This window comes from Nelusetta ayraudi, unplaced genomic scaffold (genome assembly GCF_046127955.1).
Source record: "Nelusetta ayraudi isolate G7.1 ecotype Tasmania unplaced genomic scaffold, CSIRO-AGI_Nayr_v1 ptg000002l, whole genome shotgun sequence".
Classification (NCBI taxonomy): Eukaryota; Metazoa; Chordata; class Actinopteri; order Tetraodontiformes; family Monacanthidae; genus Nelusetta; species Nelusetta ayraudi.
The window spans coordinates 2,805,754-2,829,613 of record NW_027466052.1 but is presented as its reverse complement, the minus strand read 5'-3'; the positions used below and the strand labels follow the sequence as shown (position 1 = coordinate 2,829,613).

At 45.2% G+C, this 23,860-nt stretch overlaps 4 protein-coding genes across 10 annotated transcripts; 1 reads left to right on the top strand and 3 right to left on the bottom strand.

Annotated features, from left to right (window-relative positions):
• Nucleotides 1–279: 279 nt before the first annotated feature.
• On the bottom strand, nucleotides 280–4,643 carry LOC142877457 (macrophage mannose receptor 1-like). Its single transcript, XM_076012151.1, has 6 exons — nucleotides 4,317–4,643; nucleotides 3,267–3,423; nucleotides 2,616–2,822; nucleotides 1,710–1,933; nucleotides 730–1,034; nucleotides 280–644 (listed from the first exon to the last, which is right to left on the bottom strand). The coding sequence occupies exons 2-6, from the start codon at nucleotides 3,392–3,394 to the stop codon at nucleotides 453–455; spliced, it is 1,056 nt and encodes a 351-aa protein (XP_075868266.1). The 5' UTR covers nucleotides 3,395–3,423; nucleotides 4,317–4,643; the 3' UTR covers nucleotides 280–452.
• Nucleotides 4,644–4,681: 38 nt separating this feature from the next.
• On the bottom strand, nucleotides 4,682–7,904 carry foxr1 (forkhead box R1). Of its 5 annotated transcripts, none has more exons than XR_012924452.1 (6): nucleotides 7,553–7,904; nucleotides 7,383–7,475; nucleotides 6,935–7,125; nucleotides 6,221–6,518; nucleotides 5,271–5,503; nucleotides 4,682–4,774 (listed from the first exon to the last, which is right to left on the bottom strand). XR_012924452.1 is itself a non-coding variant. In XM_076012325.1 (6 exons), the coding sequence occupies exons 1-6, from the start codon at nucleotides 7,671–7,673 to the stop codon at nucleotides 4,746–4,748; spliced, it is 948 nt and encodes a 315-aa protein (XP_075868440.1). In that variant the 5' UTR covers nucleotides 7,674–7,904; the 3' UTR covers nucleotides 4,682–4,745. The 5 variants fall into 5 exon arrangements, 4 of the variants coding, with proteins under 4 accessions (XP_075868440.1, XP_075868447.1, XP_075868430.1 ...); XM_076012325.1 differs by having other exon boundaries at nucleotides 6,238–6,518; XM_076012332.1 differs by having other exon boundaries at nucleotides 4,688–5,503; nucleotides 6,238–6,365; nucleotides 6,450–6,518.
• Nucleotides 7,905–8,456: 552 nt separating this feature from the next.
• On the bottom strand, nucleotides 8,457–13,846 carry LOC142877531 (V-type proton ATPase subunit d 1). Its single transcript, XM_076012280.1, has 8 exons — nucleotides 13,624–13,846; nucleotides 12,475–12,646; nucleotides 11,579–11,757; nucleotides 11,380–11,459; nucleotides 10,817–10,894; nucleotides 10,268–10,444; nucleotides 10,065–10,142; nucleotides 8,457–9,420 (listed from the first exon to the last, which is right to left on the bottom strand). The coding sequence occupies exons 1-8, from the start codon at nucleotides 13,748–13,750 to the stop codon at nucleotides 9,259–9,261; spliced, it is 1,053 nt and encodes a 350-aa protein (XP_075868395.1). The 5' UTR covers nucleotides 13,751–13,846; the 3' UTR covers nucleotides 8,457–9,258.
• Nucleotides 13,847–14,140: 294 nt separating this feature from the next.
• LOC142904167 (NLR family CARD domain-containing protein 3-like) lies at nucleotides 14,141–23,454 on the top strand. Of its 3 annotated transcripts, XM_076050219.1 has the most exons (15): nucleotides 14,151–14,260; nucleotides 14,344–14,409; nucleotides 16,268–16,384; nucleotides 16,462–16,542; nucleotides 16,798–16,881; nucleotides 16,959–17,039; nucleotides 17,290–17,373; nucleotides 17,451–17,528; nucleotides 17,701–17,785; nucleotides 18,329–18,551; nucleotides 18,697–20,491; nucleotides 20,957–21,130; nucleotides 21,327–21,497; nucleotides 21,594–21,640; nucleotides 22,451–23,454. In XM_076050219.1, the coding sequence occupies exons 2-15, from the start codon at nucleotides 14,348–14,350 to the stop codon at nucleotides 23,023–23,025; spliced, it is 3,657 nt and encodes a 1,218-aa protein (XP_075906334.1). In that variant the 5' UTR covers nucleotides 14,151–14,260; nucleotides 14,344–14,347; the 3' UTR covers nucleotides 23,026–23,454. The 3 variants fall into 3 exon arrangements, with proteins under 3 accessions (XP_075906262.1, XP_075906412.1, XP_075906334.1); XM_076050147.1 differs by having other exon boundaries at nucleotides 14,141–14,409; XM_076050297.1 differs by lacking the exons at nucleotides 16,462–16,542; nucleotides 16,798–16,881; nucleotides 16,959–17,039; nucleotides 17,290–17,373 and having other exon boundaries at nucleotides 14,141–14,409.
• Nucleotides 23,455–23,860: the final 406 nt, after the last annotated feature.

The window sequence follows — 23,860 nt, the reverse complement described above, 5'->3', positions numbered from 1 at the left end:
AAACACTCACACCATCACCATGGCAACAGCACTTAACACAGGGAGTGTTTTCCAGCATGTGCTCTGGTATTTCACTCTACCCCACACACACACACACACAGCGCCTTGAAAATTGCAAAATTTGAAAGTGAACAAACAAAACCTGAGTGAATCCTTTGGGAAAAGAAAGTTTGGAACCGTAAGAAAAACGCCATTTGAAAAGTAAAGAAGCTTACCAAGGTTCCCTCTTTTGTTTTGTGAGACTTGAGGTTACTTAACAATGTAAAAACACAACATTCATCAAAGTTTTTATTTTTATTTTGATGTAATTTCTGAATCACGTAAGATTATTTCCATATATTTTTTATTTTCCTCTTACAACAAAACAAGGAGCATGTAACTTCCCGCGCTAGTTTGCGCCACACAAGCAAACCTTCCCTATTTCCTAACCGGCTGAAGGAGCCATGGCGTCATCACGGCAAGCTGTAGCACAGGAAGTTGAGCTTCTCGGTGCAGTCCAGGGTCTCCAGCCCGCCGCCACCGCTCTTGGCCAAGGCGCCGCAGCGCTGCGTCACGTTGGGACACTGCGGCAGGTGGCCATCAGACACTGCCGCCCTGTCGGACCAGAACCAGCGACCGGCCAGGAAGCGCAGGCCGGTCCACACCTGGGGAGGGCGTTGGGGGGGGCACACCAGGTCAGAGGCCCAGACAGGCAGATTTCACATCGCCGGCAGGACAACAGAAACCTACTTTCTGGGTGTCGGCAGCCAGGACGTAGCCCCGGACCTTTTGGAGATCGTCCCCGGGCTGCACGCTGAGCAGCTGGTAGCCGAGGGCCTGGCAGCGGTCGCGGGCCTCCTCCCAGGTCTTGGTCTCCTTCACCACCACCACGTTCTCCCTCATGCACAGGTAGGGCAGGGAAGCCTGGCTGCAGTCGTACGTGGCCAACTCCTTGCTCAGAGCGAAGACGGAGGCGCAGTCGTTGACGTTTCCGGGTTGATTTAAGGCCCATCTGCTGTATCCAGACGAGCCCAGCTGCCAGCTCCACCTCTGGCCTGCAGAGCAGCACAGACAGTTTGACTCATCGACTGTCACGGGAACGATCTGTACTTTCCTTGAGTTTCTCTTTGTTCTTACTTTTTACTTTGACCCCCTACATTTGTACACAATATATACGCAATTTCAACATCTTACATTGGAATAACAGGCTGCTTACTTTTGTGTTTTACAGATACAAATTCAGTTTAAAGTAATTCACTTATTATAGTTGTTGTTGCTTGGAGTCAAGCTATTTCCCACTCTGTTGGTGTATAGATGGATACAAAAGTGGATGATATCGTCGAGGGAGATTATCTTACAGTACCTCCGCTCATGGGTCACTGTACAGTGCGCGTATGTAGAAAATAACATTGGTTGTTGTTATTAAAAGTGTCAACATCAAATAATGGCTCACTGGTCAGAACCATTACGGATTACAGTTTGGTTGTGTTGCATTCGCAGATTACATGCATCCAGATTATTCTGTGTCAATTTTTTTATTTTTGAAAAATTATCAAGTGTTTTGTCATCAATGGCAAAGCACTTACTTTTTACAGAAGTACGTTTCAGAACCTGTACTTTCTTACCAGGGTAACGGAGTTGATTCAGTAGTTTTACCAAATTGTTTGTAATTTTTTTTTAATTATCTCTACTTTTACTTAAGTACAGAAGCCACCTCTGGTGTGTTTTACCATCTCTACGCAGTCCAACCCAGACTGGAAAGTCCCTCTGCTGGACAGAAGCGTTCACGCTGTTCATGTCCATGGTCACGGCCAGATCGTCAAACGCCTCCCTGCAGTACTCTTGAGCGTTGTGCCGGGTCTTGGACTGCGGTATGAATTTGTACTGGTAAATGCCGCCTACCACCGTTTGGCAGATGAAGAAAAAATAAGAATTCCAAGATACGCCATAAAATCTATTCAAAGAGGAAGGAGAAGAGGAGGAAGACGGGGAAGAAGTTGTCACAGACAGAATTTTATGTCCAATTCCTGTTTTGTTTCCTAATTTTTGACATAATTCTGTAGATCTAAAAAAAAAAAAAAAAAAAAAGTTATCTTCAGTTGGCTTCAGTTGTCTCAGAAGTTGCTGAGAGACAGAACCTCATCCTGACATTAACCTGAGGACTGAATTCTAACTGATAATGATGATGATGATGATGATGATACGTAAATACATTTTTTTCTTTTTTATTCTCACCTTTATACTTACTTTTATTTTTTTCCATCCTCCCCTCCATAATATCAGGATGAATACATTATAGTTTTATTTGTTTTTGAGTGTTTATTTTTCTTTTGTTTGTTTTTATTAAACTACTACTTTACTATTACCGCTTTTATTTGTTATATCCGCATTTTTATGGTAGCTCTTTGGAAACACGCGCATCACGTGTCATGCACTACTGTCTGCAATATTTGATGTACATCATATATGTATATTTATGTAATATATATATATATATATATATATATATATATATGTATATACATATATATATATATATATACATATATATATATATGTATAGATTAATGCGACAAGGATCCCAGTCTGTATGACGTCGACACTGGTCGACCTGGCAGAAGGTCTCTTAGTCCTACTTCTGGTTCTTGGAGTAGATGATGACCACGTCTTCACGTTGGCCGGGATGTTCGCCCCAGTTGTCCAGTCGGTTTCTCTGACCATCTATCCAGGTCCACCCCCCGTGCAGCCTCTCGAGGCCGATCCAAGCGTAAAATCCATCCACCAGACCCTGGTCGATGTCCGACTCCGAGTGGATGGTGGCCAAGTCACTGTAGCCATTTGATCTGCGCGCGCGCGAGTGCGAGCGAGCGAACACACACACACACACACACACACACACACACACACACACACACACACACACACACACACACACACACACACACACACACACACCTTCAAGTCAGACTTGGCAGTATTTAACTAGCGAGCCATCATGACGTCACCGGTCCAACAAATCCCCATTTCAAGCTTTTTAAGTTTTTAAACTGCAACAGAGAGAAGTTTTGTGATGTACGGAAACGCATTACAGGGCTCAGTATCACATTACAACGTGATTGCAGAGAAAACACTCATCAGTTCTTCTACATTTATTTTGTAGGATACCCTTATAGCCAGTAGAGGGGGACAGAGAGAAATGTTTAAACAGCAGCGACGTCTGATTCTGATCTTTCAGCCGTCAGCAGTTGTTCTGGTGAAATAACAAATGGAGATGAAACAAACCTCACCTGCATTCACTTTGAGCGCGATGCCAGTTTCTGGGAAATGCAAAGTATTCGTACTGTTTAATGACCACCGACCCGAGTCCAGACTGACTGCTGCTGAGGAGGATGAGGAGGATGGAGACTGGTGACATGTTGCTCCTGACTGTCACCGTCACCCCCACTGAGAACAAACCATCATCCCGTTATACGTTTCGTTGACAGTTTTTTTAAAACTCAAATTTCACTGGTGTCCTAGTCCAAATGGATATTAAGTCTTTATCATGACTTAATATCAAGGACTGCTAAGGCTAGGCTAGGTAAGGCTATTAGGCCTTCTTAATAAACATTATGTAAAGAAAACATTTACATAGTTATACAAGTTTCATGTGTTAATTTCTCTGGCAATTCCGTATTGAAAAAAAAAAATTGAGCGACTAGGTTTTGTTCAATCAATCTGGCTAACACGTCGACCACAATAAATAACAATTCTGGTTGTGGGAGACACAAGACCAAATAAGAAATGCTTATTGAGGTGTTCAGTGGGTAGAAAATAAAGCTTTTGGCAGACTTGTGCAGCCATGAAATCAATCGCTGTGATATTTGCCAGATACTGAAACACATCCACTTTTGACAAGTACTCCATGCAAAAACACTTTCAGGCAAATAAATAAATAAATAAAACACACCAGAAAGTCCCTTAAAAGAGGAAGTGGCATCCAAGTGATTGCAGCTAGACTAAACTTTGAAGAGAGGAAATTCATTGTAAAATGCAACTGGAAGTATGAAACTGCAGTTGAAGTGCAAAGACATTTTAGAAGGCCACAACCAGCGGGTGTTACCATCTTCAAAATGTTTTCTGGGTGCCATCATTCATTCCAATGTGTTTAATATGCAAAGAAAAAACAAACTATCGAGTTATCAGTTGCTAAAGTGCATATACAATTTTTTGGGACACCCTGTATATATATTGATAAAAAATCCAGGAGGGAAATTCAATCTAAAAGACCTCTGAGGAAATATTAAATAAATCAAACTGATAGCAGGGGGGCCAAAGGTCGGGCTTGAGGTCCTCACCTGTGCCAAGTCCACGTCCTGAAGATCATGTGAGTATCAGACACACAATCCAAACGTTTGTCTCGACACTGTCCCCAGCACTCCATTTGACTGTTAGCAAATGAACTGAGCTTCTGATTTTCTTTACCCGACACACCGCGACAGGTCAACCAATCACAAGGACGGCTGACTGAGATGGCAGACCTTAGGATTCCGGTCTGAAGACACAGGTTACACACTCCCAGCTTACACACTCAGGGTCACGACATGGACGGCGACACATTTATTCATGGTGCTCTTTTATTTAACGGCAAACTTTGTTTCACTGGAAACTCAGTGTTAAGCTTGTTTTTTGTGTGGAAAAAAATTTTTTTGCAGTACAAATAGCATGCACAAACCAATTCAGTGAGTTTTATTTTTCCCTGCCCGTCATGTCTCTTCAGACTCTAATCACAGTGAGAGCAAAGTCCGTATCACGTCTGAAAGAAGAAAACATTCATTAGTGCCATAAGTGCAGAAACGCACAAGTCAAATCAAACCCGACCCAGTGGCAGTATTTAAAGGACACGTCCACGCTTCTCAAAGCATTCGCTAAAACACATTGCTCAGCCCCCTGTGATGTCACAAAGTGCATCACCATCTCTGTCACTCTCCCCCACTGGTGATCACACCCCCAGCACTGTGTTGGTGCTGCCCTCTAAGACGGCCTTGTTTTTGTGCCCTTCCAAACAGGTAGAAGGTCCAACAGAGCTTCAGTGTTTGACTGTAAACAGAGGGCTAACTTTTTTTTTTAAATTTTTTTTGCATTTTTTTAGCTAATCAATTGGTTTTAAGATCCAAATTGACGAGTAATCATCTGAAGACGATGAATTTTGATGCGTTCTCTTGAATTGATGTCTGATGGAGAAGGACTGAGCTAACCAGGGTCAAGTGCTTGGTCACATGGTTCCTGGGGTGCCTCCACACCGCACTCACCTGGGCGGGACATGCTCCTCTCCAGGTGCCGCAGCGTCTCCCCGGGCAGCGTTCTGATCTCGTCCCTGAGCCGCCGCTGGCCGTCCAGCGTCAGGTGCCAGAAACACGACTTCCTCTTGCCGTCCCGGCACTGCAGGTTGCAGGTCTTGCTGAAGCTGCTATTGAAGCAAAGGTTGTGACGGATGCTGTTCTTCCAGCCGTCAGGGGCCGTCTGGAAGAAGGGGAAGTTCTCTCTAGGAGGGACGCAGCAGGAGGAGGAGGTTCAGTCGCGGTGCTGGCAGCTCGTCATAGCGGCCGGACTCCAGAGGTGGCAAAAGTATTCACATTCTGTACTTCAATAAAAGTGTGGATACTTGTGTAAAAATTATATATATATATATATATATATATATATATATATATATATATATATTTACTTGTGCAAAAGTGAAATAATTGGTTCAACTCCTTTGCTTAAGAAAAAGTAAGAAAGCACAGGTGAAGTGAACTATGTAGAAAGCAAAAACAAATTATTTTTTGCAATTAATGAAATGCATAGTAAACATAACATTATAAACATATTAGTAGTAAATACATTCGTTGATAAGCTAAAGGTAAATTAATATCCCTCTAAAATATGATCCAGTTTTATATTTAACTCGACAACAGCAGAGTTCAAATAGCTCCACTTCAAACAACAATAGTAATAAGTGAATATCTTTTAACAGAAAATGTATCTTTAAATGCATCTTTAAAACACAAAAGTAACGAGTACTTTCTACTCCTTACATTGGAAAAAAAAATTCAGTGGAAGAAGTAGAAAATACAGATTTTTGTTTGCAAATGTAGGGAGTAAAAGTAAAAAGTCATCAGATAAAGAAATACTCACGTAAAGTACAGATACCTGTATTTTTTTTAATTAGAAGTAAAGTATTTTTAAGTATTTGTAATTAATTGTGGTTACTTCCCACCTCTGCCAGTCTCTGACCTGGTGAAGTGGTAGATCTGCTGGACTTTGAGGCCACTGTTGTGATTGCTCATGAGTGCCAGGGCGATGAGGATGTAGTAGTTGACGGGCGGGCGAGGCCAGCAGCCGGGTCTCGGAGCCGGGCACTCCTGGAGGCGGAGGAAGCATTTGGTTTCCAAAGGGAAGACATCTGATGGGCCGGGCTGGTTCTCCGCGGTAGGAAACTGTTCCACCTTGGCCACGGTGGTCCTTCCCTTGCGTCTGGTCTTGGCTGGTGGGCAGGAGAGCGGCTGGTGGCTGGTCTACACACCCAGACAGACCACAGGCAGTTCTCAGGACACACACAATCTCCTATTAATATTAACACTGGTGAAGATTTGCTGCTCTCTGATTGATAGGAATGGTGACAGGCCGACTGTTAGAAGGTCACCCTGAAAAAAAAAAACATTTAATAAACACAAAAAACTAGAGTAAATAATTTGAATAATAATAAAAGTCCTTTCAGTTATCTGCTTATTGCCACAGAGTCATGATCTCACCACGAAGCCCAGCGGTTTACCAAGTGGGCACTAAAGGGTGACGGGCAAAACAAGGGGGCAGATGTGGAGAGAAAAGAAGGCGGAAAGGCAGGAAATGAGAGGCAGCAGAGAGAAAAGGCAGAGAAAACAGTGGAAATGTGAGGAGGAGGAAGAGGAGACGTGGGGCTGTTTCACTGCACCAGGAGGTGGGTGGAGTCTGGCTGCGGTGGCGGCGGCAGCACAGCCCCCTGCTGAGGAGCACGCTGGAGGTCCGCCTCCTGGAGGTCAGTGGGGTCCGTCTGAGGGTCTGCAGCGCCGCTGTGAGGCAGCTGGCCCGGACACACAATGTTGGGGTCGACCCACAACCACAGGCTGGGCTTCACAAAGGTGTCTGAAGGGTCAACACACACAAAAAAAATCTCTTCAAAAGAGCGATGATGAGGTGAAAAAATTCTCAAACTCATTTGTTCAAGATGGCCCTGCTCTCTGTATGTAGCTTTTATCTGTTGCGCTGTAGCATTTGTTTTTATCTTTTTGAATGTGCTTTTAAACAAGAAGTATTATTATTAATTATTATAATTATTATATTATCATTATTGTCATTATTATAATTATCAAAATCAACGTGCTGCTGTGTCATCATCTCACCTGACACCTTGTCGTACCAGGTGAATTCATCTTTTCTTCTGGAGGCTCGGGCAGAAGGTCTCTGGACCACGTAGCGGTCGTTCAGCTTGTCCTCTGTTCAGACACACACACACACACACCATTAATTGGGTCGTTTCCCTCACTGTGGCAGTGAGAAGGTGAGGTGTCACCGTGCAGGAACTGGTCTGTGGTGGTCGCCAGTTTCAGCTCCTTGTCCATGTCCCAGTCCGTCAGGCCCACGGTGCAGTGCAGGTCCCACAGATCAGGTTTGGTTCTGAGCAGCGCAGACATGCTTCCCTGTGCCTCGGCGAGGCCGTACAGGAGACCAGCGAGTCTTCAGCAGGCAGGCGGCAGCTGCGGCTCTGCAGGGCTGATTAGACGACTGATTGGAAGGTCCTGGTTCGACGCGTGACAGCAGCTTCCCTCTCGGCGGCTCTGCACCTGACCAACCGCTGTCTCAGGAACGCACATCAAACCTTGAGCTCAGCCCGTCACCATCCAAAATAATAACCGTAATAATAATAAAAACCACTTGTTTCAGTTTTTATCTCCCTTAAAAAAACGATTTAACCCAGAGGTGGGCAAACTTTTTGACTGGTGGGTTCTAAAATTCGACAGAGGGGGCCAGAGCAGGAGCAGATGGATGGAGTGTTTTGGTGACGCACCTCATAGGAGAAAAAATATATCATGGGATGTGTGGAAAACATGTAATTTAATCTCAATTGAAACTGAATAGAATCAAATCACAAAAAAATGTGTCTTTGAAGCCCCACGCTATTTAGCTCTTTATTGATAGGACTCCTAAAACACTGAAAATATGGATGAAATACAGCTATTATATGACTTACTTCCTATTAATATAATTTCTTTGATTGATGGTTAGAATGAACCCTGCAAGGGTGAATTCACTGCCTGAGGGGGAGGAGCAGGAAAACAGGGCCACATTTTTTTTTTTATTTGTTTGTTTGTTTTTTCACTGAGGGAAAAACCAGCAGTCATCCGCAGCGTTTTTGTGTCTGTGTTCTTTTTGCAGACAATTAATTGAAGTCAATAAACTTGAACCGAAGCCGCCAGTTACTTTTCTCTCTGTTGGTCCATTTTAATCTTTTTCATTACACATTTAAAACACTTACACGTTTCATGATAAGAAACGGATCGACACGGTGACAAACCAATTTATACAGCCTGAAAAACAAAACAAAACACAAAAAAAATCATATAGTCATCTTTAAATAGCTATACATCTCTGTATACTTTAAACACTACACTCACTGCATTACGTCTCATTTACACAAAAACAGGAAGATCTGCGGGGTTTGTTTTTTTTAAATATCTAGCGAGGATCAGGACAGGAGGGTGAATCCACCACGATGAGCAGACATGCTGAGAAAACGATGCACTACAACAGAAAGAGTCTGGGAGCCGTCGCCGCACAGAGAAAAGGCCAAAGGGTTCCGCAGGGAGCAAAATGCGCCGAGGGGAACCGGGCCGTGCTCAGAATTGAAAACCCACGACAGATTTTCAGTCGGATGTTTCTGGGAGAGCCACATTAAAATCAAACAAAACAACACAACAAAAAACACAGAGCGTCAGGACGGTCGAGCATTTGAAAGCCAAATGAGCGGATTCAAGGCCATCACAGTCAAGTCTGTTTGTCTGAGGCGAGAAGGTGAACGTGGCCTGAGAGGAACCGACCCACCGGTTCTCACCAGAGGGCGAGGACCAAGCGTCGGACCATCGGGATCTCTAACAGCGAGGTGGGAATGACGACACCAGAGAAGTGCAGTGACGGAGGGGAGGAAGGAAGGGAGGGGTAGATGAAGAGGGAGAGGAGGGGGAGGAGGAGGAGGAGGAGGAGGAGGAGGAAGAGGGGGGCTCAGAAGATGGGGATGTAGTTGTCGATCTTGGCGCGGTGCCGCTGGGCGATGCACTCGGCGATCCACACGATGTTCCTGCACTCCTGCTCCTTCAGCTTGACGTAGGCGTAGAAAACGCTGAAGTGGAACTGGTTGAGGAAGGCCAGCTTGTTGAGCTTGACCTGCAGGGGGCGCACACAGGCAACGCAGCTAAAGATCAAAATCCACTGACATCGATGAGACTTTTTTTTTTTTTTTTTAAAGGGATTTTAAAATTATATATATATATATATATATATATATATATATATATATATATATATATATATATATACATATATATACATATAGAAAGAGATAGAGAAAATATTTGGCATTTATTTTGCAGGACACACAGTCCAATCCAATTATTTCCTTCATTTATTTACTGGACATGATAGACAGTGGGCTAGATATTTTAATTTTGCGGAATAAATTTGAGTGCTGTGGAATATATTTGGCTTGAGACTTCCTGGTAGGGAAATAAACGTGGTTCCTGAGACTCCACCAGCTGAGAACCACTGATCCAAGGTGTGTGTCACAACTTTTACGCTCAGAGACGCATGAAGCACCGCAAAAGACACCAAGCCTGATGACTTGTGCACTGCTGAGCCGCTTCTGCACCGCTGAGCAGCTTCTGCACTGCTGAGCAGCTTCTGCACAGAGACTCTGAGTCTCTCTAACGAGTCAACAAACAACAGCAAACACACCTCACCGTTCAATAGCAGAAGTTTCCATGTCATTCTTTTGGGATACATCTAAAGAAGAAGAGACGTCTGTGTCTCACCTCGTGCTCGAAAAAGCGGTCCTCCAGGGTTTTGTCGCCCGGGTTGCTGCCGGCGCCCTCGAACAGCAGCTTGTACTCCTGGCGGTGGAAAGCGACGTCACCAAATGGCCGTCAGTGTTTTAACAGGTTTGGAAGAAAAACACGCTGCCGTCTTCGAACGCAGAGCAAACAAACAGACAGACAGACAGAATCCAGGGACTCACGGGGTAGAAGTCTGCCACGGCCTTGACCTGCTCATAGTCGTCCGCCCGGGCCAGCTGAGCGAGGCCTTCTGGGTAAAGCTTGCCGCAGTGCGGGAAGAGCTTGGCGCGGTCCTCCTTGGACAGCTCCGTGCCGAACGAGTTGATGGTGATGATGAAGGCTCTCCTGTCGGCCTCGAACTGCGGCAGAAACGGGAGGTTCGTCACGGAGGTCGGCCGCCCCAGGGTGCAGCGCAACGTCACGGCGGCGGCGCCGCATTGGCACAGACTACTGAGCTTGGCATGATTATCTTGAAAATATGATTTAATTCTACGATATACACATTATAAAGATGATGCGCTGTACTGTGACTAAATAAAACAGTATCTCATCTTTTCAAAGGATAAAAAAAAAAAGAAATATAAATACGTTTAGAGACAAACTGGGACGGCAGACTTCACCGTCCCCTCAGTCTGCAGTCTCTGCCGCTGTCCTGCTGCTTTGTTTGTGTGTGTGTGTGTGTGTGTGTGTGTGTGTGTGTGTGTGTGTGTGTGTGTGTGAGAGAGACTCACCTCCAGGATAGGACACATGGTGTCTGCCGTGGTGCCTCCCAGGTTGGAGCAGAACTTGTAGAAAGCCTCCAGGTAGGCCTGAGGGGTCAAAGGTCAAAGCGTCACTGAGGCACTGACCTTGTCGGTTCATCAGAGTGCTTCTAAAATCCCTAATGTGAACATGTTTGCAGTACTAACTTCTGTCAAACTTATTTCCTTCTGTTCGTTCCATCTTCTAAAGGTCCAGAGTGTACATTTTTTAAGGCCGCCCGCCTGACAGCGCGTGTCGTGTTCAGGGCACCATCCGGCGGGCGGCCTTAAAGTGTGGCGGCGCAAGATGGCAGCTAACTAGGAGCAAGACCCTTGCTTTATGTATATTTGTATAATCGTACATATAAAAACCGTTCTCAGGGTAGGAAAACCACATTACTTTTATTGTATGCATGTATTTTACAGTATGGGCAATACTTTAAGCTTTTACCAATACAAAAACAATAAATCAAGCCAAATTTTACACACTGGACCATTAATACGTAAAGCAAATTATTATTGTTCTTTGCTGCCATATTAATAATGTCTTTTACCTTGTAAAGTGTGTTCCGAATGATTTCAATGTTCATCTCATCCAAGTCCTGCTCAGATATGCAGTCCTGGAAGAACGCAGCTGCAAAGAGGAGAACACAGGATTCACACAAGGCCGGGCGAGTGTCAAAGGTTTGCTTTGGCGCCCCCTGCTGCTCAGTCAAGGACACGGCTACCAGGAGCGGGTCGGCGGCTACGCACCCAGGGGCGTGTCCACCAGGATGGCGTTGTAGAGCTCGGCAGGGGTCTGGGCGATGTTGACCGCCTCCATCTGCTCGAAGCTGCCCAGTGGGTGGCACTTGGGCACCAGCTCGGAGATGGCGCGCTGGTGGAGCGTCCCGGTGATCAGCAGGATGACGTTATCGATCATGTAGCTGTACCTGTAGGTCACGAAGTCGCGGCGGCGGGCGGTCAAGGTGTGTTTTCTGTGTGTGTGTGTGTGTGTGTGTGTGTTTGAGTGTGTGTGTGACTCCACTTCAAAATAATCAACATTTCAGCCGTCTGACAATAATCACTGTAAAAAGCGCAGGCTTGCATTATGTTGGGACATACTGAAGATAACTGCTGTTCATTAATCAACAGACTATTAGGATTAACAATACAGAGCCACTGTAATGTTATTTCTTCTTTCATTAAAATCTTACTACTTGAACAGCCCTGCTAAAAAAAAAAAAAGAAAAAAAGGGTTTATAAAGCTGAATAACAATTTCTGACATTGTGAGTTTTTCATGATATATCGTTGCAGCAATAAACTTTAACTTTTTTTTTTCTTTTTTTAAATTTCACCCAAAAATCAAACATGCCTACCTTCGGAAGCGTAATCTATCTTTATCCCTCAGTTTTATTCATTGATTTACACTTTTTTTTAAAAAATCCACACTGGTGGCAAGACCCATTAAGATAATTAATAATACATGTAATACAAAATAAAATAACATTTGGTCATAAAGACAAAAATTGGTATGTACTGTTCACACCAGCATCACTGACTCAGAAAGGCATCTGACAAATGTCAAACACCCATCAATACTCAATGTACCAAACGCACTCATACTGCATATTCATCATCCTATTCTGATGCAGCTGAAATTCCTCACGTGATGAAGTCCATGAAGCTGGCCAGCGGTTCGTACGACTGGTTCCTCATGTGGCGGAACTCCACCACCATCTTCTCCTTCAGCTTGTCGTCGATGACCGACACGGTGAGGGGAGACGCCTCGTTGGCCAGGAAGCTGCCGTAGTCAGTGCTCTGCAGATGGAGCTTCAGGTCTGAATGGGGCGAGAACACAAATGTTTGTTCTAATCGGCTAAAATCTCTGGCATGTCAGCAAATGACTGAGGATGACAAGCAGTCCGTCTGAATATTTTGGTCCACCTATAAATGCACACGCCAGTCAAAAGTTTCATAAAGAAATCCTATGCACCCAAAGGGAACGAGGCTCAAGCAAAAATGTATTTCTTTCCAAACATTACGGGATGGCAGGGACGTATTAGTACCAACCCAGCAGTTCCAAACATCTATTTCAATAAACACCAGACACATTTTTTTCCCCCCACAGCCACAACAATTTCATCACTTTTATGTTCTAAAACGACAACAAGTAATCGTTTCTGATAAGCTATGGGTTTGAGCTGTCAGATTTCTATTTCCAAACTACTGGAGGCTGTGGCATTACCATCTCAATATCAGTTTTTAGTGCGTTTTGAAAGAATAATGCTGAAAGCTGAATGAAGCACATTAATTGAACAATGTTGGTATTGGCAAAGGCTGACAATTGGCCATTCGAGTTCAACCCTCCACCGTTTCCAAAACCCAACTGATGGAGTCAGTCGACAGTCAGATACCGAGCCAGCGTCAATAGTAAAGAACTACTTTGAGATAGCGTCAACGTCGCATTTACATTAAATCATTTGTGTCGACGTGTTTCACTTCCTTCAAAAATCCCGTGTCTGCCCATCGATATGTCAACACACTGTCACTCCGCCTAGCTTCAATTCACAGCTAGCTGCCTAGCTCGGACTGAGCCTAGATACGAGGTTACGGAATCATAACGAGAAACGTTCACTCTTGTTTGGGGAGGTACAACTTCCTGCACCATACCCTAATAATAACACACGTTCGAGTGTTGGGTGTCAACAACGTAAAACGCATTAAAACCTATGTGAACCTGGCTCACGCTAACTGCCTTTCGCTCGTCCCCTGCTCGGCTAGCGCTTAGCCGCTAGCGATCCGCTTCTTGGCTCACCTTCCAGGGTCTCGCACTGGACGAGGTTCAGGTAATCCGCCTGGGACAGAATTCCGGCCTTGAACCCCCGGACCAGACCCTCCAAGTAGCCGTTGTCCACATTGAAGTAGAGCTCGGGGAAAGGCATCCTGTCCGCCCGTCAGATCCGTTTCTGCCGCAGGAGGGGAACCGTCCGTCAGTCCGGCTGCTACCGAGCTGTTAGCGTCAGCTGACTGCACCATGTGACCGTCATCTGATCGCTCGTGTGCGCATGCGCGCCGCAAACGACGAGCAAACAAAACCAATAAAAGACGCATTAAATTGCTGTATTACGAAACAGTCTCTTTCTCCTTATGTCAACCTTTTTAACCCCCCACTCACCCCGCCACACACACACACACACACACACACACACACACACACACACACACACACACACACACACACACACACACACACACCACCCTCGGTAAAACGGTGTCGCCCGCTTGATTTGTGACGCAAATGCGTCTTGTGATCTTCAGGTGGTTGGACCGGTATATTTCAAGTAAACGGAAAAGCAAAAACTATTTCTGTTCTTCCCAGCAGACCAACCTGTCAACAACAAGGCGTTTGTCTTTGTTAGGTTATGATTATTTTTGGGACACAACTTTAACAGGTAGCCAAGTTTTAAAAAAAAATAAAACAAAAGGAAAAGGCGTATTCATTTGACCAGTCAGCGCTCAGATTTATACTTGACAGGTAAATGATGGATGTTTCCGCGGACACAGAGGCTGATGATTGCCGGCACGGGACCAGATCAGAGAGGTAACGACACATTTTCGTTTTCATCACGTCTGATCTTAACACAACTCTCAGCTTGGTGTTGTTCCGAAGCCGCTTTAAGCAGGAGAGAACTTGTCGTGTCCCTTGAAATGCGACCGCTCCATCAATCTGCCCATTGCTCTCCAGTGCCACTCCGAGGATGGAAGAGTCGTTGTGGGACAGAAACCCACCCACAACGATGTTCACAAGACCACCGCTGCTCATACTCTGTTGAGTATGTCGGAACTCTTCCGTGATGCTGTATGAAGACACAACGTGTCTCTTTGCACGTGTATTTTACATTTCAATTCGACATTTGGGCAGTTTTGTGGTGAAATTGAAAAGATTGGAAGGTCCGAGTTTGGGTCGGTGTACAAGCTTTGGCACCACCTTGTGGTCTTCATCAACAATCGACAATCAACCTGCACTTTATATATATATATATATATATATATATATATATATATATATATATATATATATATATATATATATATATATATATATATATAATTATATAAATGTTTATTTGTTTATTTCTTCATTGCACTGTGTTGTTTGTCTGTCAGTTGATATATGTGGGGAAGAAGAACTGAATGCACTCATGCCATTGCCGAAGCAAATTCCAATGTGTTTTACACAATGGCAAATAAAATAATAATAATAATAATAATAAACTTTTATTTGTACAGCGCTAAATCACAACCAAAGGCGTCTCAAAGCGCTTTATACAATCAGAGAGAACCAACCGGGCCCCCAGAGCAAGCAAGATGCGACAGTGGCTGGGAAAAACTCCCCTGTGGGAAGAAACTTAGGGCAGAAGCAGACTCCAGAGGGCCATCATCTGCCTATGAGTAGTTGGGGTGAAGTAGAAAGATAGAGGAGAGACAGAGAAAGAGAGAAAGGAGCAGAGTAAGCCAGGGTGGCAGACAGGACAGAGTGAAAAACAGATACACCAACCAGGCAAAACGGATATAAACACAAAGAATAGGAAATAATTCAAGGCTGCTGTCCATGTGGAGTGTAAGTGTCCATGCTTTGGAAGGCAAGAGCCTAGCTCGATGGACAATCTGCCGATAGGACAAGTCCAGGTCTTAAGCGTGGTGGTGGGATGAAGCGATGACAGCACAATCCAGCTCCTGGCGCAGTGGTCATCACCTGCCGGGGATAAAAGGAATCTGAATCAGAATCTGAATCTGAATTGTTATCCAGTGAGCAAGCTGACACCATACCGTAAATATTGATTTGTTACACGGATGCAGAAATAGCCAAACACAAGATAAAACGTTCCTGATGCATTTCTGATTAGAAGCCACTGGGACTGTGAGAAATCAGGAGCAATCTGCATGCTTGGGCTATGTCACCATGTGCCTGCCAGCTCCTGGAAAAATATCTTTGTAATATCTGACATTACTTTTGTCCTAGCAGTGCAGTATTTTTGCTTCTTGGTGAGGACACCAGAAAACTTAGCAAGAGCACAGCCTTTCATTGACTAAATAAGCACCTCTTGTCACAGCAGGGAGGAAACTGTGGCTTTTCTCAAACCGGTTCTCTGGAGTAGACTAGTTTCCATGGCGTCACATAAGGAACTGGTTTGAAAGGGTTAGTTCAGGGACTAATAGCAGGCAGCTCCTGTGGTCTGAGAAGAACATCTTCAACTGCAGAGTGTACCAGAAACAGGGCAAAGCCCATCCACTAAAACTCTGCCTTGCCATCAAAGTGTGGCTACTATCCCTTTTTATTGCATCATAGGGACAAAATGATCATTTTCAGATCTTCTATGATGTTTGCCACAATGTGCTGTTTGTGTTACTCATCCACTGTGATGACTTGGATGACTGATTGAATTGTTTCGATAAAGTGCCTTGAAGCAGCTGGGATTCGACTCACCCAGACCTCATGGCGAGTCCCTGAAGAGTGACCACTCCATGTACCATGGCATGGATTTCCAGAATGGAGACTTCCATCAGAAAAAACTGTAAGGAAAAATAGACCTTTCACCACCAAGTGCAGAGCTTACGAGTCCAAAATTAAAACCTGTCTGATTTCTTATAGTCAAGTGACAGAGGCGGAGCCATCAGTGCCCTTCATGAGGAGCAAGTCGATTGAGAGCGAAGGGACCGTTGTTGATCCCCGGTGAGAACGTCATCCATCCTTTAGCTGTTGTTCAAGCTTCTTCAGGGGCTAATAGCTGGCAGCTTCTGTGGTCTGAGAAGAAAATCTTCAACTGCAGAGCGTGTACCAGAAAGGAGGCAAAACCCATCCACTAAATCTCTGCATTGCCTTCAAAGTGTGGCTACTATCCCCTTTTTTTATTGCATAATAAGGACAAAATGATCATTTTCAGATCGTCTAAGATGTTGGACACAATGTGCTCTTTGTGTCACCCAGACCTCATGGCGAGTCCCTGAAGAGTGACCGCTCCATGTACCATGGCATGGATTTCCAGAATGGAGACTTCCATCAGAAAAAAATGTATGGAAAAAAAAGCCTTTCACCACAAAGTAAATAGCAAACAAGTCCAAAATTAACAACTGTCTGATGTCCCGTAGTCAAGTGACAGAGGCGGAGCCATCAGTGCCCTTCATGAGGAGCAAGTCGATTGAGAGCGAAGGGAATGTTTTTGATCCCCGGTGAGAACGTCATCCATCCTTTAGCTGTTGTTCAAGCTTCTTCAGGGGCTAATAGCTGGCAGCTTCTGTGGTCTGAGAAGAAAATCTTCAACTGCAGAGCGTGTACCAGAAAGGAGGCAAAGGCCATCACTAAATCTCTGCATTGCCTTCAAAGTGTGGCTACTATCGCCTTTTTTTTTTATTGCATAATAAGGACAACATGATCATTTTAAGATCTTCTAGGCCACAATGTGCTCTTTGTGTCACCCAGACCTCATGGCGAGTCCCTGAAGAGTGACCACTCCATGTACCATGCCATGCATTTCCAGAATGGAGACTTCCATCAGAAAAAAATGTATGGAAAAATAGACCTTTCACCACCAAGTGCAGAGCTAACGAGTCCAAAATTAACAAGTGTCTGATGTCCCGTAGTCCATTGACAGAGGCAGAGCCATCAGTGCCCCCCAGGAGCAAGTCTATTGAGAGCGAAGAGACCGTTGATGATCCCTGGTGAGAACTTCATCCATCTTTTAGCTGTTGTACAGACTTCTTCTCACTCGCTCCATATTTAAACTTTGAGTCACGTGACACAGTGAACTCAAGTCCTACAAAAACCACTTACTAGGTGTGTGTGTGTATGTGTGTGTGTATTTGTGTTTGTGTGCTACTTCATGTGTTCCAGTCCGACAGCTCACAGGAAGCGGTCTGAGGTTCTAACCCATCGGCCAGCACTGAAGCATCAAACAAACTTGGACTTCATATTCACGGTGTGCACCTTCATTATGCTTTTGCGTTGTGGAATTCAGTTTAATAATGTAAAATGATGTATTAATGCTGTGGGAACTTCCACACCTAACAAAAATGTCAGACTGCATTTGAAGGTGTTGACACTTTTGGCTGAGGTCCAGTTGAGGTCAAGTCTGCAACAGATCAGCTTAATATCTGCCTGTATGCGACTCTCTCCCTCTGATTGATTAACAGGGATTCCTGTGCTGTGCCACAGTGGTGAAACTACCACTCATTTACAATATCACATTAAAGATCTGCTTTTAGAAATAGTGTCCTCTAGGTCCTATACTTTGGTCCATGGTGGATCTAGAAGTTCCAAAAGAGTCCATCAGCTGGCAGGACCCCTTGCCTTTACATGTCCATAAGCTGTGCATAAACACGTTTGCTTGTGACAAAGTCACATTTTAACCAAGGACTGGTTACAGCTTACAAACTAAGATAAATATGGGTGGATATTAGATTCTTGGGAAATTTGTCTCCATTTGCATATGCAGATACAACGTTGTTTATATCCCTTCTAGGTGCTAGAGGAGAAGATTGGGACATTTTTAAAAACTGAGCTGAAAAACATGAAGAAACTTCTAGAATCAGATGGTCTGTCAGAGACACTGAGAGATGTGGATGAGGTCGTGGGAGGCGAGGAGGAAAAGCAGAGGCAAAGCAGCAGGGATGCCATCCTGAAGATCACCGTGAACTTCCTGAGAAGGATGACGCAGGAGGACGTGGCTGAATCTCTGGAGAAAAGTAAGGGAATCTAATTTGGAATCTAATTTAAATGAAGTCCACACAATATATTTATTTTTGAAGCCATCAGATATAGAAATACAAAGAGATCTCAACTTTTATCAATTGACCAACATTGGGCATGATTTTTATTTATTTGTTTTAGAATCTCTTGCTGCGGTTTGCCAGCGCAAGCTGAAATCTCACATGAAGAGGAAATTCAAGTGTTTGTTTGAGGGGATTCCCAAGGCAGGAAGTCCAGCACTCCTGCGTGGAATCTACACTGAGCTCAGTGTCACACGGGATGAGAGCAAAGTAATTAGTGGAAGACCTCAGCTTACAGCCATGGAAGCCATGGCAGGAAACCCAGAGGATCTGAAAACAACAGTCAGACAGGAGGACATCTTCGGACCACCGCCAGATGGAGCTGAACTGGTCAGAACTGTGGTGACCAAAGGAGTTGCTGGTGTGGGAAAGTCAGTCCTGACGCAGAAGTACATCCTGGACTGGGCCGAGGAGAGAGCCAGCCTGCATTTAAACTTCGTATTCCCCTTCACCTTCAGGGAGATCAACCTGTTCCAAGATAAAAAACTCAGCCTTCTGAACCTTCTTCACCACGTCTTCCCTGACACCAAAGAAGCAGGAATCTGCAGCTTGGAAAACTTCCAGGTTTTGTTTGTGCTTGACGGTCTGGATGAGTGCCGGTTCCCTCTGGACTTCAACAACAGCCAGATCATAACGGACGTCACAGAGTCGGCGTCAGTTGGTGCGCTGCTGACCAACCTTGTCAGGGGCACACTGCTCCCGTCTGCCCGTGTCTGGATCACCAGCCGACCAGCGGTGGCCAATCAAATCCCTGCTCAGTGTGTCCATGTGGTGACTGAGGTGAGAGGCTTTGCTGGCCCACAAGTGGATCAGTACTTCAGAAAAAGGTTCCAAGAAGAGGAACAAGCCAGGGAAATCATGGCCCACATCAAGGCATCTAGAAGCCTTCACACCATGTGTTGCATCCCGGTCTTCTGCTGGATCGCTGCTGCTGTTCTTCAGCATCCCTTGAAGATCAAAGACATGACAGAGCTTCCCAGCACCCTTACCGAGATGTACATCCACTTCCTGGTTGTCCAAACGACACAGAGGAACACAAAGTATCACAGCAGTGTCCAGGTGGATACTCTTTGGAATGCCGAGACCAAGGAGACGATTCTGAAGCTGGGGAAACTCGCCTTCAAGGATCTGGACATAGGAAGCCTGGTCTTCGATGACGCAGACCTTAAAGAGTGTGGGATGGATGTAAAATCTGCTTCTGTCTTCTCTGGACTGGTTACAGAGCTCTACAGAGATGAGCGTGGCCTGACCCAGGACAAAGTCTTTTGCTTTGTCCATAACAGCATCCAAGAATTTTTGGCTGCTCTATTTGTCTTTTTGACCCTTGTCAACACAGGAGTGGACTTGCTGAGAAGAAGCCAGTTGTTTGCAGGAAAGCAGCAAACAACTGGTCTTAAGCTGCTGTGCCAGAGAGCCGTAGACAGAGCTCTTGAAAGTGGAACCGGACACCTGGACTTGTTTGTTCGCTTCCTCCTGGGCCTCTCACTAGAGACCAATCAGAAGCTACTGCAAGGTCTGATGTTGAAGACGGGGGGCAGCTCGCCGGCAGACAAAGAGGCTCTTATCCGACATATCAAGAGTAAGATCAATGAGAATATTTCGCCAGAGAGGAGCATCAACATGTTGCACTGCCTGAATGAGCTCAATGATCACTCTATGGTGGAGGAGATCCAGTGGCACCTGAGGTCCGGGCACATCTTCAGGAACAGGCTGTCTCCGGCCCAGTGGTCTACGCTGGCATTCATCCTGCTCTCGTCCAAAAAGGACCTAAGTGTGTTCGACCTGAGGGAGTATTCTGCTTCTGATGAGGCCCTGCTTTGGTTGCGTCCAGTGGTTCAAGCATCCAAAAAGTCGATGTGAGTTAACACCCTAAATTTTCACTAATCAGATTCAGATTCAGAATACTTTATTAGTTGCAGTCAGCCCTATCCGTAGCAACACATAAAATAATATGAGAAGAAATAAGAAATGGTACAATATTACACAATATCTCGGTCATCTCTTAATCATTCACAGTTATTATGCATTTAGCAGCCTTACTGCTGATGGGATATGTGTTGCTTCTTTTTTCCGCACCAACACATAAAATTGCGTAGGTACAAAAACACCAAGTACATGATCAGGGTGGGACAATATCTTCCTGGCCCACCTTTCTTTCCAGAGAGGGCTGAGGTCCTTCAGCTGGACACCAGTGATTTTAGAGCGCACTCTGGTGCTGTCGTCCAGACACTTCTTGTCCTTCATGGACTAACACAGTATATATGTGTTGTTTTTTTCCCAAGACAAAAACCCCTCAGACTAAAAAGGTTTTCCTTCCCCAGTTTAAGCGGTTGCAAACTGTCATGGACAAGCTGCGATGCTCTGAACTCAGTTCTGAAGTCCAGCAACTCCAGTCTGGTGGAGATGGACCTGAGCGACAACGACCTTCACGACACAGGAGCAATGTTGCTGTCATCTGGACTGAGGAGCCCTCACTGCAGCCTGGAGGTTCTGAGGTCAGTGTGTAAATCCCAGCCGCCTGCAGGATCGTCAAATCTTTGTATAGTTTTTAACAATCCCTGTTGCTCGTCCCATTGCACTGTTCATTGCGGTCAAATTTGTCTGGAAGGCTGTTTTAAAGGGTCGGACCCCTTCCGTTAGCCGCTGAAAGAAGCTCGGCGGAGATGCTGACAAGGAGCTTTGACTTTGCAGGCTGTCAGGCTGTCAGATCACAGAGAAAGGTTGTGTGTTTCTGGCCTCGGCTTTGGACGAGTCTTGCCACCTGAGAGAACTGGACCTCAGTTTCAACCACCCCGGAGAGTCAGGGGTGGCATTGCTGTCTGCAGCTCTGGAGAACCCGCATAGGAAACTCAAAACTCTCAAGTAAACTTATTGATATATATATATAAACATGCATAGTAAAATTGTATACTGTATGTTACTTTGTGTGTTCACAATTACTTGTGACCTCACCCACAGCACTGAGCACTGTGGGAGCTGCCGGCTGAAGCAGTCGCCACTCCGATGTAAGTACTGCAGCATGAGTTTAAAAAAAAAACCTCTCGCATATTGACAGCGGACAACATGCAACACATGCGTGATCACTGAGATTTGTGTTCAGCTTAGTTTCTTTGTACAAGACAAGACAATAAAACAAGAAGCTGAAAATGAACTTAAATTTATTTAGACAGGAAATATTTTGTTTGGTTTGTCTTCTACGATACCAGAGATTTTGGAAACGGTTGGCAGATATCGGCAAAGCAAACACGGCTAAAGTTTAGTAGCTAGTGGCTCACTGGCTGTCGTGGGCGAGTGTGGGGCAACACGCTCCAATCACTACTCATTGCTCACCACTGCTCAGGGGTTCAAGTTAGTGAGCTGCTGTTTCATTGCTGGTGAAACTAAAGATTCTGAGCTTTTGAACACGCCCCTTCATAAAGTCCTTATTTCAGTGAAAACATCCATTTGCCTTCAATACAAGTGCAATATATTTTTTGGCAAATAATGTACTTGCATATCGGCTGTAATGTTGCCTGTCAGTGATGAAAAATAAAGTAGCATCTTCAGTTTGCTCTCCATGAAAAGAAGAATCCCACATGCAAAGCGTATTTACATATTTCTGCATATTTAAATGGGGATTTTCCAAGGGCGGAGTCCTGTGTGCTCAGTTCAGCTGCGGCAGTGATGTACAAAGGAAACATACTTGAATGTACTCATACGTAGGGATTTCTTTTTCAGCGTAAGCATTTTTTTTGCATTCAAACGTGCATTTAGTTTCAGTATGAAATCCATGCAGGCCCCAGCTCTTCGTCATCGTCTCACGTTTCCGTCTTTAGATTTCTGGCGGCTCTCCTTGGACCAGAACACGGCCGACAGGAACCTGAGGGTGTCCGACGACCGCAGAGGGGCGAAGCTGATGAAAGAGACGCTGCCGTATCCGGATCATCCAGAGAGATTTGACGGCTGCAGGCAGCTGCTGTGCGCCGAGCCCCTGAGCGGCCGCTGCTACTGGGAGGTGCAGTGGGACGGAGTGGTAACTGTGGGCGTGGCCTATGGAGGGATCCAGAGGAGAGGGGACCGGGACGCCTGCTGCCTGGGCAGGAACGCCCAGTCGTGGAGCGTGCTTTGCTCAGCTCAGGGTTACACTCCCTGGCACGGCAACAGGCGGCTGGCCACGGTGCCCCCGCCTCCAGCCGACTCCAGGAAGATGGGCGTGCACCTGGACTGCTCTGCCGGCACGCTGTCCTTCTTCTGCTTCCCTACCAGGACAAAGTATCTCCACGTGCACACCTTCCACGCTGCCTTCACCGAACCCGTCTACGCTGCCTTTGGGTTTGGAGAAATGCAGGAGGTGCAGAAGGATCTGTGGTGGTCGCGGTGCTCGGTGCATCTGCATGACATTGAAGAATGAATTGTGTCTCTAAATTCTGTCACTGCTACACCTTTTTTTAGAAACAAAGAACTTAGAACAAAAAAAAACAAAGCCGTGTGAGATTCATGAAACGTGTGTCAGTTCCACTGCAGAAAGGAAATTGGCGCAGATGTTAACACTGTCGGCTCACTGCTGGAAGGTCGTTGGTTTGAATCCCAGGCTCAGCCCCTTCCTGTGTGGAGTCTGTTGTGTCAGCGCTGCTGTGACTCAAAACGTGATAATAAGCACAGAGTTAAAATACTACTAGGTTCTTACTGTACTGTACACTTATTGTGGTATGGTGGCCAAGTAAGCCACAAACAACCTTGTCTCAGAGTTAGGGAGTCCTGATGGGACCTTTCTGGGAGCTCTAATTTGGTCAACCTGGACCAAAATGATCTTTAAAAAATAAAAGTCTTTTTCATCCAAGTTCCTGAGTGACGGATATATGTGTGTTGTTTTTCATTTTAGAAGTGTCCTAGGCCCCGTGAGAAATAATCACTGCTCTCCACGTTTAATTATACAGCAGTCAGAGTGTCAAACAGCAAATGTTTACAACTGCGGCCCTGTGAGTCAGCCGTGATAGGAAAGCATGCCTCGCAAGCAAGCTCGGACCAACGCTGCTTGTCTATTCAGCGAGCTATTCCATGTTTTCTATCTTTATTTTGACCTTCCGTAGAAATACAAAATGTGAGAATTCTTTTTCTTCCTGGTTCTCTCACAACTGAAAGGAGTCTGACTGGTTAATCAGTCCGTCCTGAGGCTGTAAATCCTTGATGTAGTGCAGGGTTACTTTTTCATAGAAATGAAAATGTGATTTCTGGGGGGAATAAAC